At 40.9% G+C, this 14,876-nt stretch overlaps 1 protein-coding gene across 1 annotated transcript in view; it reads left to right on the plus strand.

The window, feature by feature from the left end:
* GSR (glutathione-disulfide reductase) overlaps positions 1–4,245 on the plus strand; it is a 44,715-nt gene extending 40,470 nt beyond the window's left edge. The window contains exons 12-13 of the mRNA XM_055567159.1: positions 637–770; positions 3,301–4,245. Coding sequence (XP_055423134.1) covers positions 637–770; positions 3,301–3,450 — 284 coding nt within the window. The 3' untranslated portion in view covers positions 3,451–4,245. The remainder of the gene's footprint in view (positions 1–636; positions 771–3,300) is intronic.
* Positions 4,246–14,876: the final 10,631 nt, after the last annotated feature.

Genomic DNA, 14,876 nt, shown 5'->3' on the forward strand with positions numbered 1-14,876 from the left:
GCACAGTGGTTAGCTTCTTATCACATCTCCAGTTTCTTCCCCAACTGTTACTACTTTGAAAGTGTAATTCCTTTCCCTACTCCATTTTATCTGTCTGACTTTTTAAAGCTTTTTAGTTTGAACTAATTTCAAATTTAAAGAAGAGTTGCAGAAACACCAGAGGACTCCTGTCTGCCGATCACATTTTTGCTTTATCGTTTTCTCGCTGTTTGCATACACGTACTTCAGTATCTATTTCCTAAGAATAAGGCCATTGCCTTACAGAAGCAGTTGCAAATGGGAATATTTAAATACATGCAATATTATCTAAACTTTAAACCTTATTCGAATTTTGCTAATTACCTCAGATAATTTTATATTTAACATTTCCCCCCAAGTCTTGCATTTATTCTAGGATAATACAATATATTTAGTTTTGATACCTCTTTGGTCTCCTTTAGTCAAGAGACAGAATTCCTTAGCTTGTCTTTTGTCTTTCATGATACTGACGTTTATGTTGTAGAATGTCCTTCCTTGTCGTTTTGAGTAATTTACCTTTATGACTTGATTCAGGTTATGTATTTCTGGCCATCTCTCTGACTGCTCGGTGGAATTGTTTCAGTTTCTGATAGGTGCTTTTTCCCCCCTGCCTTACAGATGAAGCCATTTATAAATATGGAAAAGAAAATGTGAAGATTTATTCTACCACCTTTACCCCAATGTATCATGCAGTTACCAAAAGGAAAACAAAATGTGTGATGAAAATGGTTTGTGCCAACAAAGAGGAAAAGGTATGGGTCAAGTCCAGTAAGCTGAAGAGTGTCTTCAAGATTGGCAGGGGTGGAGGTGTTTTTGTGAGGTGGGAAGGGAAGAGACCTAGTAAAGCTTTTTCTGGTTTAGCCAGCACAGTTGCTCTTTTATCTGTCTCTCTATATTGGAGTTCTTCATAATATTTCACATAGAAAGAAGGTTCCACTGCATTGAAAATGTAAGGTGGAGAGGAATTCCCTAGCAGTCCAATAGTTAGGACTTGGCCCTTTGACTGTTGGAGCCTACAATCAGTCCCCATTTGCAGAACTAAGATCCCACAAGCTACATGGTTTGGCCCCAAAAAAGAAAAACGTGAGGGGAAAAGAATGTCATTGACCAATAGGCCAGAACAGATAGGCAACTCAGAAATATTGGTAAGTGTAAGAATTTAATGTAAGAAGTTTAGAGTTAACATAACCAATCAGTGAGGAAGAAGTTTATTTAGTAAAATGTTCCGAGATAATCAGTTATCTTTTGTGGTTTAACGTTTTGAGGAACTGCCAAACTGTTTTCCAAAGTGACTGCACCATTTTATATTCCCTTTAGCAACATACGAGGGTTTCAGGTCCCCTTCACCTTCGCCAACACTTGTTACTGTGTTTTTTTTAATTGTAGCCATCCTAATGGATGTGAAGTGGTATTTCATTGTGATTTTGGTTTGAAGTTGAACAGTTTCCTTTTTTTTTCTTAATAATTTAAAAAATGGATTTTGTTTTGATATTAGGTCAGCTTATTGGACTTTTCTAGAAATTGAATTAAATACTAAGGTGGAACTTAGCAATATGGGAACATGGCTCTGTGAGAAATGATACCCGAAGATTCAGATGTAGGTTCCAACTTTTCTTATGAAAGAGGACATAGTTTGTATCTGAATCAACTGGGCCCTTACACTAAAAACCATGAGACAGGCGCTGGCTTATGGAAATCAGTGTCACTGAAAGTTAACAGAAGCAGAGAATCAGTATGAAGAGAAGTAAGTAGTTTGGCAGCAAGATAAAAGTTGCCGTTTCTTGCCCTGAATGTTCTCAGTAGCCTGAGATGTCCAGTTATTGAAACAGTGAGTTGTTACTTACCTCTTCATATCCGTTATTTCTTTATACCATTTATCATTCATTCATTTGGTAAACATTACCTGACAGTCAACTAAAGGCTAAGAACTGGGTTATGAACAGAAATAGCATAAGACTCATGCCATCACCAGAAGCTGTTTGTGAACTCAGTTTTAGATCACCGTATCTAAAAATTTAGCCATGTTGAATATATGCAGTGTATGATTTGGGATTTCTTTGTCTTATATTGAGATATACTTTTTTTCAACTGTTAAAAAAATATATATATATATATATAAATAACATAAAATTTTCATCTTAACCATCTTTAAGTGTACTGTTCAGGTATATTAAGAATATTCCTGATTTGTTTTGAAGCACAATATTTTTGTGGTGAAACTTTATATTCTCTAACTTTATCTTTCAGCAGACTACATACCCTAAAAATATTTTCTGGAGATGAACATTAACTAGTTTTTAAATATATTTAGATGAACACTAACTAGTTTTTAAATATATTTAGAAACCTCATTGGAAAGTGTGATTTGAAACAAATGCCTTTTGATGGTCATCTGTGCAGTCAGACAGCCCATGTGGGTTGAGTGCCTCTAAGAGTTATCTCTGTGCTAGGCCAGATGGATAGAGTGGAAAGCAAAAGTGGACAGGGTCCCCTCCATCCACAGATTAATGTCTGCTGGGAAAGACAGACTGTAATTGTCCAGTCCCCAAGTAATACAACTCTGCAGTTGTGATAGAACCATGATGGAGTAATACTGGGACTGAGTGCTCACGTGGATGGTTTAACTTGGTCAGAAAGGCAGGTGTAGCCATCTGAAGAATGAAGGGACTTTAACACTTGAGAGGGGAGGAAAGAGTGTCCAGACAGAGGGAACAGCCTGTGTTCCATCAGGAGAGAGCGTGGTGAATCCTCAGGCTAGGAGGAAAGCTGGTGAGGCTGGAAAGCGGAGAGCCTTTGTGAGAGCTGAGTGAAGTGAGCAGTGGAGGGATATTGGGGCAGAATTATGCAGGGACATGTAGGCTGTTTTATGCTATATCAGGATTGAAGATGTAAGTTTTTTTAGAGGTTTTTAAATACCAGGTATCTCTCATGACTAGGCTTCCCTGGTGGCTCAGAGGGTAAAGCGTCTGCCTGCAATGCGGGAGATGGGGGTTCAATCCCTGGGTCGGGAAGATCCCCTGAAGAAGGAAATGGCACCCCACTCCAGTACTCTTACCTGGAAAATCCCATAGACTGAGAAGCCTGGTAGGCTATAGTCCATGGGGTCGCAAAGAGTTGGACACGACTGAATGACTTCACTTCACTTTACTTCTCATGACTAATACAAAAATCATTAGTGTACAAATGTGTGTGTGCATGTGTGCACACGCCTAGAAGATTTATCACAAGGAATTGGCTCATGCAATTGTGGAGGTAAAAACATTTTTTTCTTTTCTTTTGTAGGTGGTTGGAATTCATATGCAGGGAATTGGATGTGATGAAATGCTGCAGGGCTTTGCAGTTGCAGTGAAAATGGGAGCAACAAAATCTGACTTTGACAACACGGTTGCTATTCATCCTACCTCTTCAGAAGAACTGGTCACACTTCGTTGAGAACCCAGAGACTTGTATGGCTGGCAGCTGGACCAGTAGACCTACAGGAAGGAACCAAATCATCACGTTTACTTACTGTTCCCACTTTCTGTATTTCTTTATCGTCATCAGAATCTTCCAAGTGTGGAAATTTTCAGTCAGCTTATTTCTGTAATTAGAAATTTGTTTTGTTATTCAGGATTGATTTTTCACTTGGTCACATCTCTCAGTAATTACTATTTGTTTTATTAGTAGCTCTGGGCTGGCTGGTTTTTGTGTTTTTGTTTTAGCCTCATCCCAAGTATAAAACTATATGAAGTACAGTTAAACGAATGTTCCTGAATGAATATTGCTTGCTAATTTTTTAGAGGAAGATGACAGCTGCTTTTCACATTTAAAGGATGCAAGTACAGAGTCATTTTGTTTTTATGAAGCCAGTATTGTGCTCTGCATATTGCAAAGCTATTTCAAGGATGTGAGTTTTCTTTAAAAACATATAACTTAAGAGGCATACCTCCTGTATTTTATTCTTTCTTTTGTTCTAAATGATTTAAAATGATTCCTGTTAACTTTTAAGAGATGAAGTTCATCAAATTTGGGAAGGATTTGAGGAGGCTGGTTGCGTGAGGGACATTTGAGAAGTGATCCTGGCTTTCAGAAGGAGAGGGACTCAAATACTTCAAAAGGCCTTTCCTCTGCCAAGAACTCATAGTTCAGTGAATGGTTGCAATTTTTGTATGTGTTCTTGTCATTTTATTTTTTTGAAAACTATTTCCAAAAATCTGAAAATAAAATCACAGTCTTTTCTTCTTATAATATTTGTTATGAGTTAATGGGTGACAGTTCATTTTCTAAGAATATTTCAGATTGAAGGGTCAGATGGCTAAAGTGAGCTACATTAAGTAGGCTTAAGGCCTTATGGGAGAGAAAAGAGATTCTGCTTTTATAAGACCAGAGGCATAATAGAAACATTTAGTGAATATAATGGTTGAGAAATCATAAGTTTTTAGCATTTTATTTCCATTAGCCTTTACCAGCTAGGTTAAGTAAGCTGGTTACATTTTCCCATGGCTTTCAATAGTGACTTAGTGCTAACTGACTTCTGTCATTAAGCTTTTACTGAATGTCCTTCTGGTTAGCCATGGCCAGGTTGCCGCTGCACTGACAGATTAAGTAGGTCCAGTCTCAACAAAAGAAAACTGTCACTAGTAACCAGGTTATATATCTGTCATGTCGAGAAAACGGTCTAAAAACCTGGACATGAACTGACATAATCACTGCTGGCCAAAAGGTCGTGGCCTGCAGTCCTGGGCTCTGCTGACCTGGTGGGTTTCCTTTTATCTCAGGAGCCCTCCACACTGCCTTTTTCCTGGTTCCAGAGTACACCAACCTGGAAATAACCTTTTCCAAGTGTTCGTCTTCTTTCTCATTAGTCCTCAGTTCAGTCCAGCCTGCAAGCCGATCACCCAAGTTACTACTGAAGGCTCAGGTACATGAGGCAGCACGGTGTAGGTGCTCAGTAGGAAGGAAAGCTTATAGTACTTGGTTTCTTCAAGTAACCATATAATCTAGCATAAGAGGGAGAATTCTACACAAATAACTGGGATTCAAAGCAGCGTGTTAAGCATAGAGTGACCATATAATTTATTGACTAGAATGGGACACTTTGGGGAGTAGGAGGGGCACTCAATTAATTGGGACAGTAGACACAAATTTGTACTCTTGTGGGAAAAAGGGACAGTGCCATCCTAGTGAGGCTTTGGAGAGGTGGAAGGATACAAGTTCAGAGGAAGCAGAAACTAAGAAAGAGGTATGTAGGATTTGGAATTGGGGATTGTGGAGGAGGTCAGAGGATGTGGGAGGTACAGTGGGGCAGAGATGGCCATGTATACATGGGGAATGATTAAGTTTAACTTGACTGGAGCTGAAGAGCATGTGTTAGCTGAATGTTCTTTCCCACTTGTTAAACCTGATGATCTGGTAATATATTGATACGTAATGAACTGCCTGAAAACGGGCTTAACCTAGCAATCATTTTCTTAAACTTCACAATTTTGCGGGTCAGGAATTGGAGCAGGACTGAGCTTGCAAGGATGAGTCTTCTGTTGATGTTGATAAAAATCAATTGGTGGTGTTCATATGGCAGATGGGCTGGCTTAGTGAGTCTAAAACAATCGTGCGTGTGTCATACACTTGGACAGCGTGACTGACTGAAAGGCTGGGCTCGGCTGGGGCTGTCAACCAAACTGCCCACGTGTGGCCTCTCTAGCATGGCCGTCTCCAGGTTGATAGATGGAAGCTCCGGGCTCCCAGAGATTGTTTCAGGATTCCCAGACAGGCACTGCAAGCCCTATGACCTAACCTTGGAAGTTCTAGAATGTCACTAATACTCTGTGTTATCAGTTAAGCAAGTCACAGAGGATTTAAGAGGGAGTGAATTGGACTTCAGCTGTCATTGGGAAGAGTGGTAAATTTGTGGCCATCTGTAATCACACACACTAATGGCAATCTACTCATTTTACAATGCTTGACTAACGCCACCTTTGTGAAGACTTCTTTCACGGTCTTATGCGTATGTATTCCCATAATTCCTTGTCACATAAGGCGGTCTACACTATGTGCTCACCTCGTATATGTCACTTTCTACTTACTGTCAATCATTTTCTGTATTCTCTATTTCAGTTTTGTAATATTCCTGGTATATTATACAGCAAATTTGGCTGCACGAGGAAGAAGGTATATGATTGTGTGATTTTTGAGACTAAGATCTATATTTTAAAAGAGCCCTGTAACCCTAACCGTAACATTTTAATCCCTAACTTTTGTGTGAAAAATGGGTAGGCAGGATTTTCAGGCCTTCGAACTTTTCATGAATTTTTGTGTGAATCTGACCTCCAGGGAAACAGGTAGATACAGAAAATGATTTCCATTGTGCTCTACTCTGAGAAATACTCTCTTTTTTTGCCATTACCATTGATACAATAATTTAGCATGTTGACTCATCAATAAAGATCAAAGTCAACATTTTAAAGGTAGGAATGATTGTATACAGTCATTTCTAGGTTTTATATAGCGTACTTTAAGTGCTATTTAATGTCTTAGGAGAAGTTTCAAAACATGCTAAATGGTAGGTAGCACTGGCGTTAAATCTAGATTTTACATACAGTGTTTATGCAAACAAGTCCCCTTAAGTTGTGTAAGCAAACATTTGTTCATTTTGCATGTTCAACCTCTAGACTCCATATATTTGAGGAATCCGAACCTTACAAACCTTGGAGGCAAAGCCCAACTCACCACAAAGAACTTAGAAATGCTTCCTAGACTGGTGCAAGGCTTCCCAGTCTCCCTTGCAGCTAAGGAGGAGGCACATGGCAGACTTGGCCAATCAGACGCAGCCATTCCTGACCATTCAAGAAACCTGATGCAAAGGAACAGGGATAGGAGGCTCCATCCTAGTGGCAGGAGATGGCCATCGTGGCAGTAAAATCAAGGGGCAGCCGGCTGCAGCCCTAGTGCCTGTCTTGTAGGTTTCTAGCTGTCGTGATTAGAGCACCATGACCCTGATGCTGACCTCACTGGCCCATTTCAGAGCCGTGGTTTTGGCCACTGTGACTCTGGCTGCCTAACTTCTGAATATGGATCACCAGTCCTCCCAAGATTCTGTGAGCTACCCTACATAGGATACCATTCCTTTTGCTTAAATTAGTCCATGGTTATCTGAAAGTTACACTGACCCTGTCTTATTTTCCTAAAACCATCTTGAATTTCAAGAAAGCTTGTCTCTCTAGGTACACTGGCTGCAGTGCCATTAAATATTTTTCCACGTTCTTTGCTCCTTTCAAAGTCAGGGAGCACACCCTACACGTTTTTGTGCTGTGTGTTCCTCTTCTTCACTGCAGCGTCCAGTACTGTGGAGTGACTGGGAGCAGTCGGAGATGACAGTAGAATATTAGGTTGTGCTGTGTGAAGAGAACCTTGATAAATGGATGAGAAGATGAGCAACAAGGAATCATTGAAGATCGTCAGAGGAGGAAATGTCACCAAAGTGGGGGTTAGAAGATGAAGGTGGAAGTAGCAAAAAAAGTAGAGTGTAGGATGGAGATCAGCAATGGGGCTGATGCTGTCTTTGTGTGAGTCCATAAAGGGCCCAGACTAGGGTGGTGGCAGTGGGAGTGGAAAGGAACACATGCAAGAAAAATTGTATTAAAATGAACCTGCAGAATTTGTGAGCTGATTGAATTTAGGGCTTGAGGGGAAGGGAAAAGTCAAAACTAGGCCTGACATTTCCAGCAGGAGGGACTGGGAGAAAGATGATACCATTCATAGAAAGACCATTAATAAAATACCAAGAACAGGCAGAGGAACTGGTTGACAGGGAGCAGATGCTCCAAGATTTAGGCATGTTGAGCTTGTGGTCCCAGTAGGATCCTGGAGATAAAGAAGCTGGAGTTTGGAAGAAAAGTCAGGACTTGGGAGAGATTTGTGAATTACACACCTGAAGATCATAGTTAAAGCCATATGACCCTTAGGGAGTGTGATGAGAGACAAGGCCAGAGCATCAATAATGCCCACATTTAAAGGATGGATAAAGGGCTAAAATCTTGGAGGAAAAAGGCAGAATAGGAATAAAGTCATGGGGAAGGTGCTCAAGGAAAAGGGGAAGAGTCTTAGGCCACTGAACCTGAAGGCAGAGGAACGTTCACAGGAGTGTCAGTGTTCTTCAGCCAAGGAGCATCCCATCTTTGAACAAGTTTTGCATGCGTGCTAAGTTGCTTCAGTTGTGTTCTTTGTGACACGATGGACTGTAGCCTGCCAGGCTCCTCTGTCCATGGGATTTTCCAGGCAAGAATACTGGAGTGGGGTGCCATTCCTCCTTCAAGGGATCCTCCTGAACCAGGGATTGAACCCAGGTCTCCCACATGGCAGGTAGATTCTTTACTGTCTGACCTACCAGGAAAACCCCATGCTTGAGTGTGGGGAGAAATAAATACTAGAGTGTATAAGACATGCTTTCATCATTTAGTTCAGTTCAGTCACTCAGTCATGTCCGACTCTGCGACCCCATGAATTGCAGACGCCAGGTCTCCCTGTCCATCACCAACTCCCGGAGTTCACTCAAACTCACATCCATCGAGTCGGTGATTCCACCCAGCCATCTCATCCTCTGTCCCCTTTTCCTTCTGCCCCCAATCCCTCCCAGCATCAGAGTCTTTTCCAATGAGTCAACTCTTCGCATGAGGTGGCCAAAGTACTGGAGTTTCAGCGTTAGCATCATTCCTTCCAAAGAACACCCAGGACTGGTCTCCCTTAGAATAGACTGGTTGGATCTCCTTGCAGTCCAAGGGACTCTCAAGAGTCTTCTCCAACACCACAGTTCAAAAGCATCAATTCTTTGGCACTCAGCTTTCTTCACAGTCCAACTCTCACATCCATACATGACTACTGGAAAAACCATAGCCTTGACTAGACGGACCTTTGTTGGCAAAGTAATGTCTCTGCTTTTGAATATGCTGTCTAGGTTGGTCATAACTTTCCTTCCAAGGAATAAGCGTCTTTTAATTTCATGGCTGCAATCACCATCTGCAGTGATTTTGGAGCCCAAAAAATAAAGACTGACACTGTTTCCACTGTTTCCCCATCTATTTCCCATGAAGTGATGGGACCAGATGCCATGATCTTAGTTTTCTAAATGTTGAGCTTTAAGCCAACTTTTTCACTCCTCTTTCACTTTCATCAAGAGGCTTTTTGTTCCTCTTTACTTTCTGCCATAAGGGTGGTGTCATCTGCATATCTGAGCTTATTGATATTTCTCTCGGCAATCTTGATTCCAGCTTGTGCTTCTTCCAGCCCAGCGTTTCTCATGATGTATTCTGCATAGAAGTTAATTAAGCAAGGTGACAATATATAGCCTTGACGTACTCCTTTTCCTGTTTAGAACCAGTCTGTTGCTCCATGTCCAGTTCTAACTGTTGCTTCCTGACCTGCATATAGGTTTCTCAAGAGGCAGGTCAGGTGATCTGGTATTCCCGTCTCTTTCAGAATTTTCCACAGTTTATTGTGATCCACACAGTCAAAGGCTTTGGCATAGTCAATAAAGCAGAAACAGATGTGTTTCTGGAACTCTCTTGCTTTTTCGATGATCCAGCGGATATTAGCAAGTTGATCTCCGGTTCCTCTGCCTTTTCTAAAATCAGCTTGAACATCTGTAAGTTCATGGTTCACATATTGCTGAAGCCTGGCTTGGAGAATTTTGAGCATTACTTTACTAGCATGTGAGATGAGTGCAATTGTGCGGTAGTTTGAGCATTCTTTGGCATTGCCTTTCTTTGGGATTGGAATGAAAACTGACCTTTTCCAGTCCTGTGGCCACTGCTGAGTTTTCCAAATTTGCTGGCATATTGAGTGCAGCACTTTCACAGCATCATCTTTCAGGATTTGAAATAGCTCCACTGGAATTCCATCACCTCCACTAGCTTTGTTTGTAGTGATGCTTTCTAAGGCCCACTTGACTTCACATTCCAGGATGTCTGGCTCTAGGTAAGTGATCACACCATCATGATTATCTGGGTTGTGAAGATCTTTTTTGTACAGTTCTGTGTATTCTTGCCACCTCTTCTTAATATCTTCTGCTTCTGTTAGGTCCATACCATTTCTGTCCTTTATCGAGCCCATCTTTGCATGAAATGTTCCCTTGGTATCTGATTTTCTTGAAGAGATCTCTAGTCTTTCCCATTCTGTTGTTTTCCTCATTTCTTTGCATTGATCGCTGAAGAAGGCTTTCTTATCTCTTCTTGCTATTCTTTGGAACTCTGCATTCAGATGCTTATATCTTTGCTTTTCTCCTTTGCTTTTTGCTTCTCTTCTTTTCACAGCTATTTGTAAGGCCTCCCCAGACAGCCATTTTGCTTTTTTGAATTTCTTTTCCATGGGGATGGTCTTGATCCGTCTCCTGTACAATGTCACGAACCTCTGTCTATAGTTCATCAGGCACTCTATCTATCAGATCTAGTCCCTTAAATCTATTTCTCACTTCCCCTGTATAATCATAAGGGATTTGATTTAGGTCATACCTGAATGGTCTAGTGGTTTTTCCTACTTTCTTCAATTTAAGTCTGAATTTGGCAATAAGGAGTTCATGATCTGAGCCACAGTCAGCTCCTGGTCTTGTTTTTGCAGACTGTATAGAGCTTCTCCATCTTTGGCTACAAACAATATAATCAATCTTTCATCACTGGGGACATGCAAATCAAAAACCACAGTGAGATATCACCTCACACCTGTCAGAATAGGTGTCAAAAAGAACACAAATAACAAACTGATGAAGATGTGCAGAAAAGGGAATCCTATTATACTCTTGACGGGAATGTAAACTGGTACAGCTAATGTGAAAAAAAAAATATGGAGGCTTCTATAAAAACTGAAAATAGAACTACCATATGATCTAGCAAGCAAGTGTCCATCAAGGGATGAACAAAGAAGATTTTGTATATATGTGTGTATAGATACATGTGCTGTGCTGTGCTTAGTTGCTCTGTTGTGTTTGACTCTTTGTAACCCCGTGGACTGTAGCCCACCAGGCTCCTCTGTCCATGGGATTCTCCAGGCAAGAATACTGAAGTGGGTTGCCATGCCCTCCTGTTTTACATACATACATACATACAATGGAATACTACCCATCCGTAAAGAAGAATGAAATAGCAACAACATGGATGAACTTGGAGGTTATTATGCTAAGTGAAATAATTCGGAGAAAGAGAAATACTGTATGATATCATTTGTATGTGGAATACAAATTTGTATGTGTATAAAAAATATAACAAAGTAGTGAATATAACAAAAAAGAAACAGACTCAGATATAGAGAACAAACTAGCAGTTACAAATAAGAGGAAAGGGGAAGGGGCAATACAGGAGTAGGGAATCAAGATATACAAGCAGTTATGTGGAAAATAAGCTATGATGATATACTGTACAACCCAGGGAATATACCAGCATTTCAGAATAAGTATAAATGGAGTATAGCCTTTAGAATTGTGTATCACTATACTGTACACCTCTGCTGCTGCTGCTAAGTCGCTTCAGTCGTGTCCGACTCTCTGCGACCCCATAGACGGCAGCCCACCAGGCTCCCCCGTCCCTGGGATTCTCCAGGCAAGAACACTGGAGTGGGTTGCCATTTCCTTCTCCAAAGCATGAAAGTGAAAGTGAAGTCGCTCAGTCGTGTCCGACTCTTAGCGACCCCATGGACAGCAGCCTACCAGGCTCCTCTGTCCATGGGATTTTCCAGGCAAGAGTACTGGAGTGGGGTGCCATTGCCTTCTCCAACTGTACACCTCTAACTTATGTAATTTTGTACATCAACTATCCTTGAATTATAAAAACAAGAATGAAGTTCTGACGCGCTCTGTGATGTAGATGAGCCTTTAACACGTTATTCCGAGTGAAATAAGCTAGACAAAGAAGGGCAGATATTGTATGTGTCTACTTATACAAGGTGCCCAGAATAGACAAATTAATAGAGACAGAAAGTAGAATAGAAATTGCCAGACTGGGGGGAGGAAGGTGTGGGGAGTTAACATTTAACGGGTGCTGCTTGGGATGATGAAAAAAAGTTCTGAAAATGGGGAGTGGTGATGGTTTCATAACATAGTGAATGTACTTAATCCCACTGAATTATGGACCTAAAATGGGTTAAAATGGTAGATTTACTTTATATTTTACCTCATTAAATTTTTTTTAAAATAATGCAGGGAAGAAAATAATATCTGGAACTGCTGCAGCCATGTTGCGGCCAGGAGGACGAAATTTTGCCACAGTCAGAGGATGTGAAGATGGTTCATAATGACACTGTGGTGGTGTCGAATTAATGAGACCCCAAAATATCTCTCTGCATTTGTTATGTGAGATTAGAAACTACATATTATTTCAGCTATATTTGGATAGATCTTTTGTTACTTGCAGTCAAAATATTCTAAACCATAGAATACATTTCCATAGTTCTGAGTTTGCTTATAAGCAAAAAATGAACTTTTTCTTGTAAAAATTTAATTTATAAAACTCTGCATTTACAAAATTGTAGGAAATACCTTTTACATTAAAAAAACTAAAGAGCAGGATTGTTTTCTAGAGCAAGTTTCATATGTGATAGCATATGCAAAGTATTAGCAGTTATCAGACATTTAGGTAATACTCAAAAGTTAGTTCCTTTTTCCTTAGTGTTTTAAAAATATTTAAGTCTCAAAATTCTACTCAAAACCTCTGGAGTATAAACTCATCAGCATAGATGTTGTTGGCTTTTGTTTCCAATTTGACTAACAAAAACGACATCCCATTGTGGTTATGCTTTGCATTATTACTAGGACTCTTTATGAGAGTGGATCTATTTTCATGTCTTTGCTATGATGGGTTCCTGGTCTTCAGATGTCAAACAGGATCAGAATGGAAAGTAAGAATGAGGTGAATATAGAAACAAGAAATTTGCTAGGCCAATACTACACTAGACAAGGGAATTTTCAAGAAATTATACTTAGCATGGAGATGGAAGGTAGACCGACTTCTCCAAGTCAAACACTTGCAGTAAAATAAAGCCACAAAGCCTGATGAGCAGAATGGAATCTGACTGACTAGAGCAACTTTGTGGCATATGCTGGAGGCTTAACTACTGACTGGGGAAAGGGGAGAAGACTGAGGTTGGTCCCCCATGAGGTGGTATTGTAGGTGGTTTATAGGGTCTGGAGCCAGGGTGCCTGGCTCTGAGCCTGTGTAATACTGTTTATTTGCTGGGTAACCTTGGACAAGTTACTTAATCTCTTGCTGCCTTCCTTTTTTCATATGCAAAATAGAGATAAAGTATTTACTTCACTGGGTTCTTGTGAGGATTAAATGACTTAATGCAGGTAGAGAAGTTAGCATAATAACTAGTGCATAATAAACTCGGTTGCCCATGGCTATTCTTTGTCAGGCCAGTGAGCCTGATTTCAACATGTGTTCAAAGAGTGAGTGGGGTTATAAAAGGGGAAGTCTGAGTTAAGGCAATAATAGATCAGGTTCATTGTTTTAAAACATTTGCTGGGTTTCTTCTCTGTGCAGGGCACTGTGTCAAGTCCCAGAGAAGATAGATGCTTCTGGTTAGGAAAGAAGAGGAGACTTTGCAATCAAACCAAAAGTTGAAGGGTGGGAGGAGACACAAAAGAGCTTTGAAGCCAGCAGTTTCTGTGCCCCTTGGCCTTTGGTCTCTGGCTCTCTTAGGCCACTTGCTGCCAAGGATGCCAACAGAGGTGGGGCTGAAGCCATACTGTAATAGGAAAAGGGAAGAGGACAAGCTTAAATTATCCTTCTGCAGGGGATCTTCCCAAAATAGGGGTTGAACCCTGGTCTTCCGCAACGCAGGCAGATTCTTTACCAGATGAACCACCAGAGAAGCCGTAAATTATTGCCATCAGTCCCTAAGTTGTATTTGAGTCTTTGCGACCCCATGGGCTGTAGCCCACCAGGTTCCTTTGTCCATGGGATTTCCCAGGCAAGAATACCTGGGCAGGCTGCCATTTCCTTCTGGGGGTGGGGGCACTTAAGTTATACCCAATCTTTAAAGTGTTGTTGATTTGTTTTTAAATTTAATTAATTTATTTCCCCATGGGCTGTACGTCAAGGCTGTATATTGTCACCCTGCTTATTTAACTTATATGCAAAGTACATCATGAGAAACGCTGGGCTGGAAGAAGCACAAGCTGGAATCAAGATTGCTGGGAGAAATATCAAAAACCTCAGATATGCAGATGACACCACCCTTATGGCAGAAAGTGAGGAGGAACTAAAAAGCCTCTTGATGAAAGTGAAAGAGGAGAGTGGAAAAGTTGGCTTAAATCTCAACATTCAGAAAACGAAGATCATGGCATGCCACTTCATGGCAAATAGATGGGGAAACAGTGGAAACAGTGTCAGACTTTATTTTTGGGGGCTCCAAAATCACTGCAGATGGTGACTGCAGCCATGAAATTAAAAGACACTTACTCCTCGGAAGGAAAGTTATGACCAACCTAGATAGCATGTCAAAAGCAGAGACATTACTTTGCCAACAAGGGTCCGTCTAGTCAAGGTAATGGTTTTTCCAGTAGTCATGTATGGATGTGAGAGTTGGACTGTGAAGAAAGCTGAGCACTGAAGAATTGATGCTTTTTAACTGTAGTGTTGGAGAAGACTCTTGAGAGTCCCTTGGACTGCAAGGAGACCCAACCAGTCCATTCTAAAGGAGATCAGTCCTGGGTGTTCTTTGGAAGGACTGATGCTAAAGCTGAAACTCCAGTACTTTGGCCACCTCATGCAAAGAGTTGACTCATTGGAAAAGACTCTGATGCTGGGAGGGATTGGGGGCAGGAGGAAAAGGGGACGACAGAGGATGAGATGGCTGGATGGCATCACTGACTCGATGGACATGAGTTTGAGTGAACT

Source organism: Bubalus kerabau, chromosome 2, assembly GCF_029407905.1.
Source record: "Bubalus kerabau isolate K-KA32 ecotype Philippines breed swamp buffalo chromosome 2, PCC_UOA_SB_1v2, whole genome shotgun sequence".
NCBI lineage: Eukaryota > Metazoa > Chordata > Mammalia > Artiodactyla > Bovidae > Bubalus > Bubalus kerabau.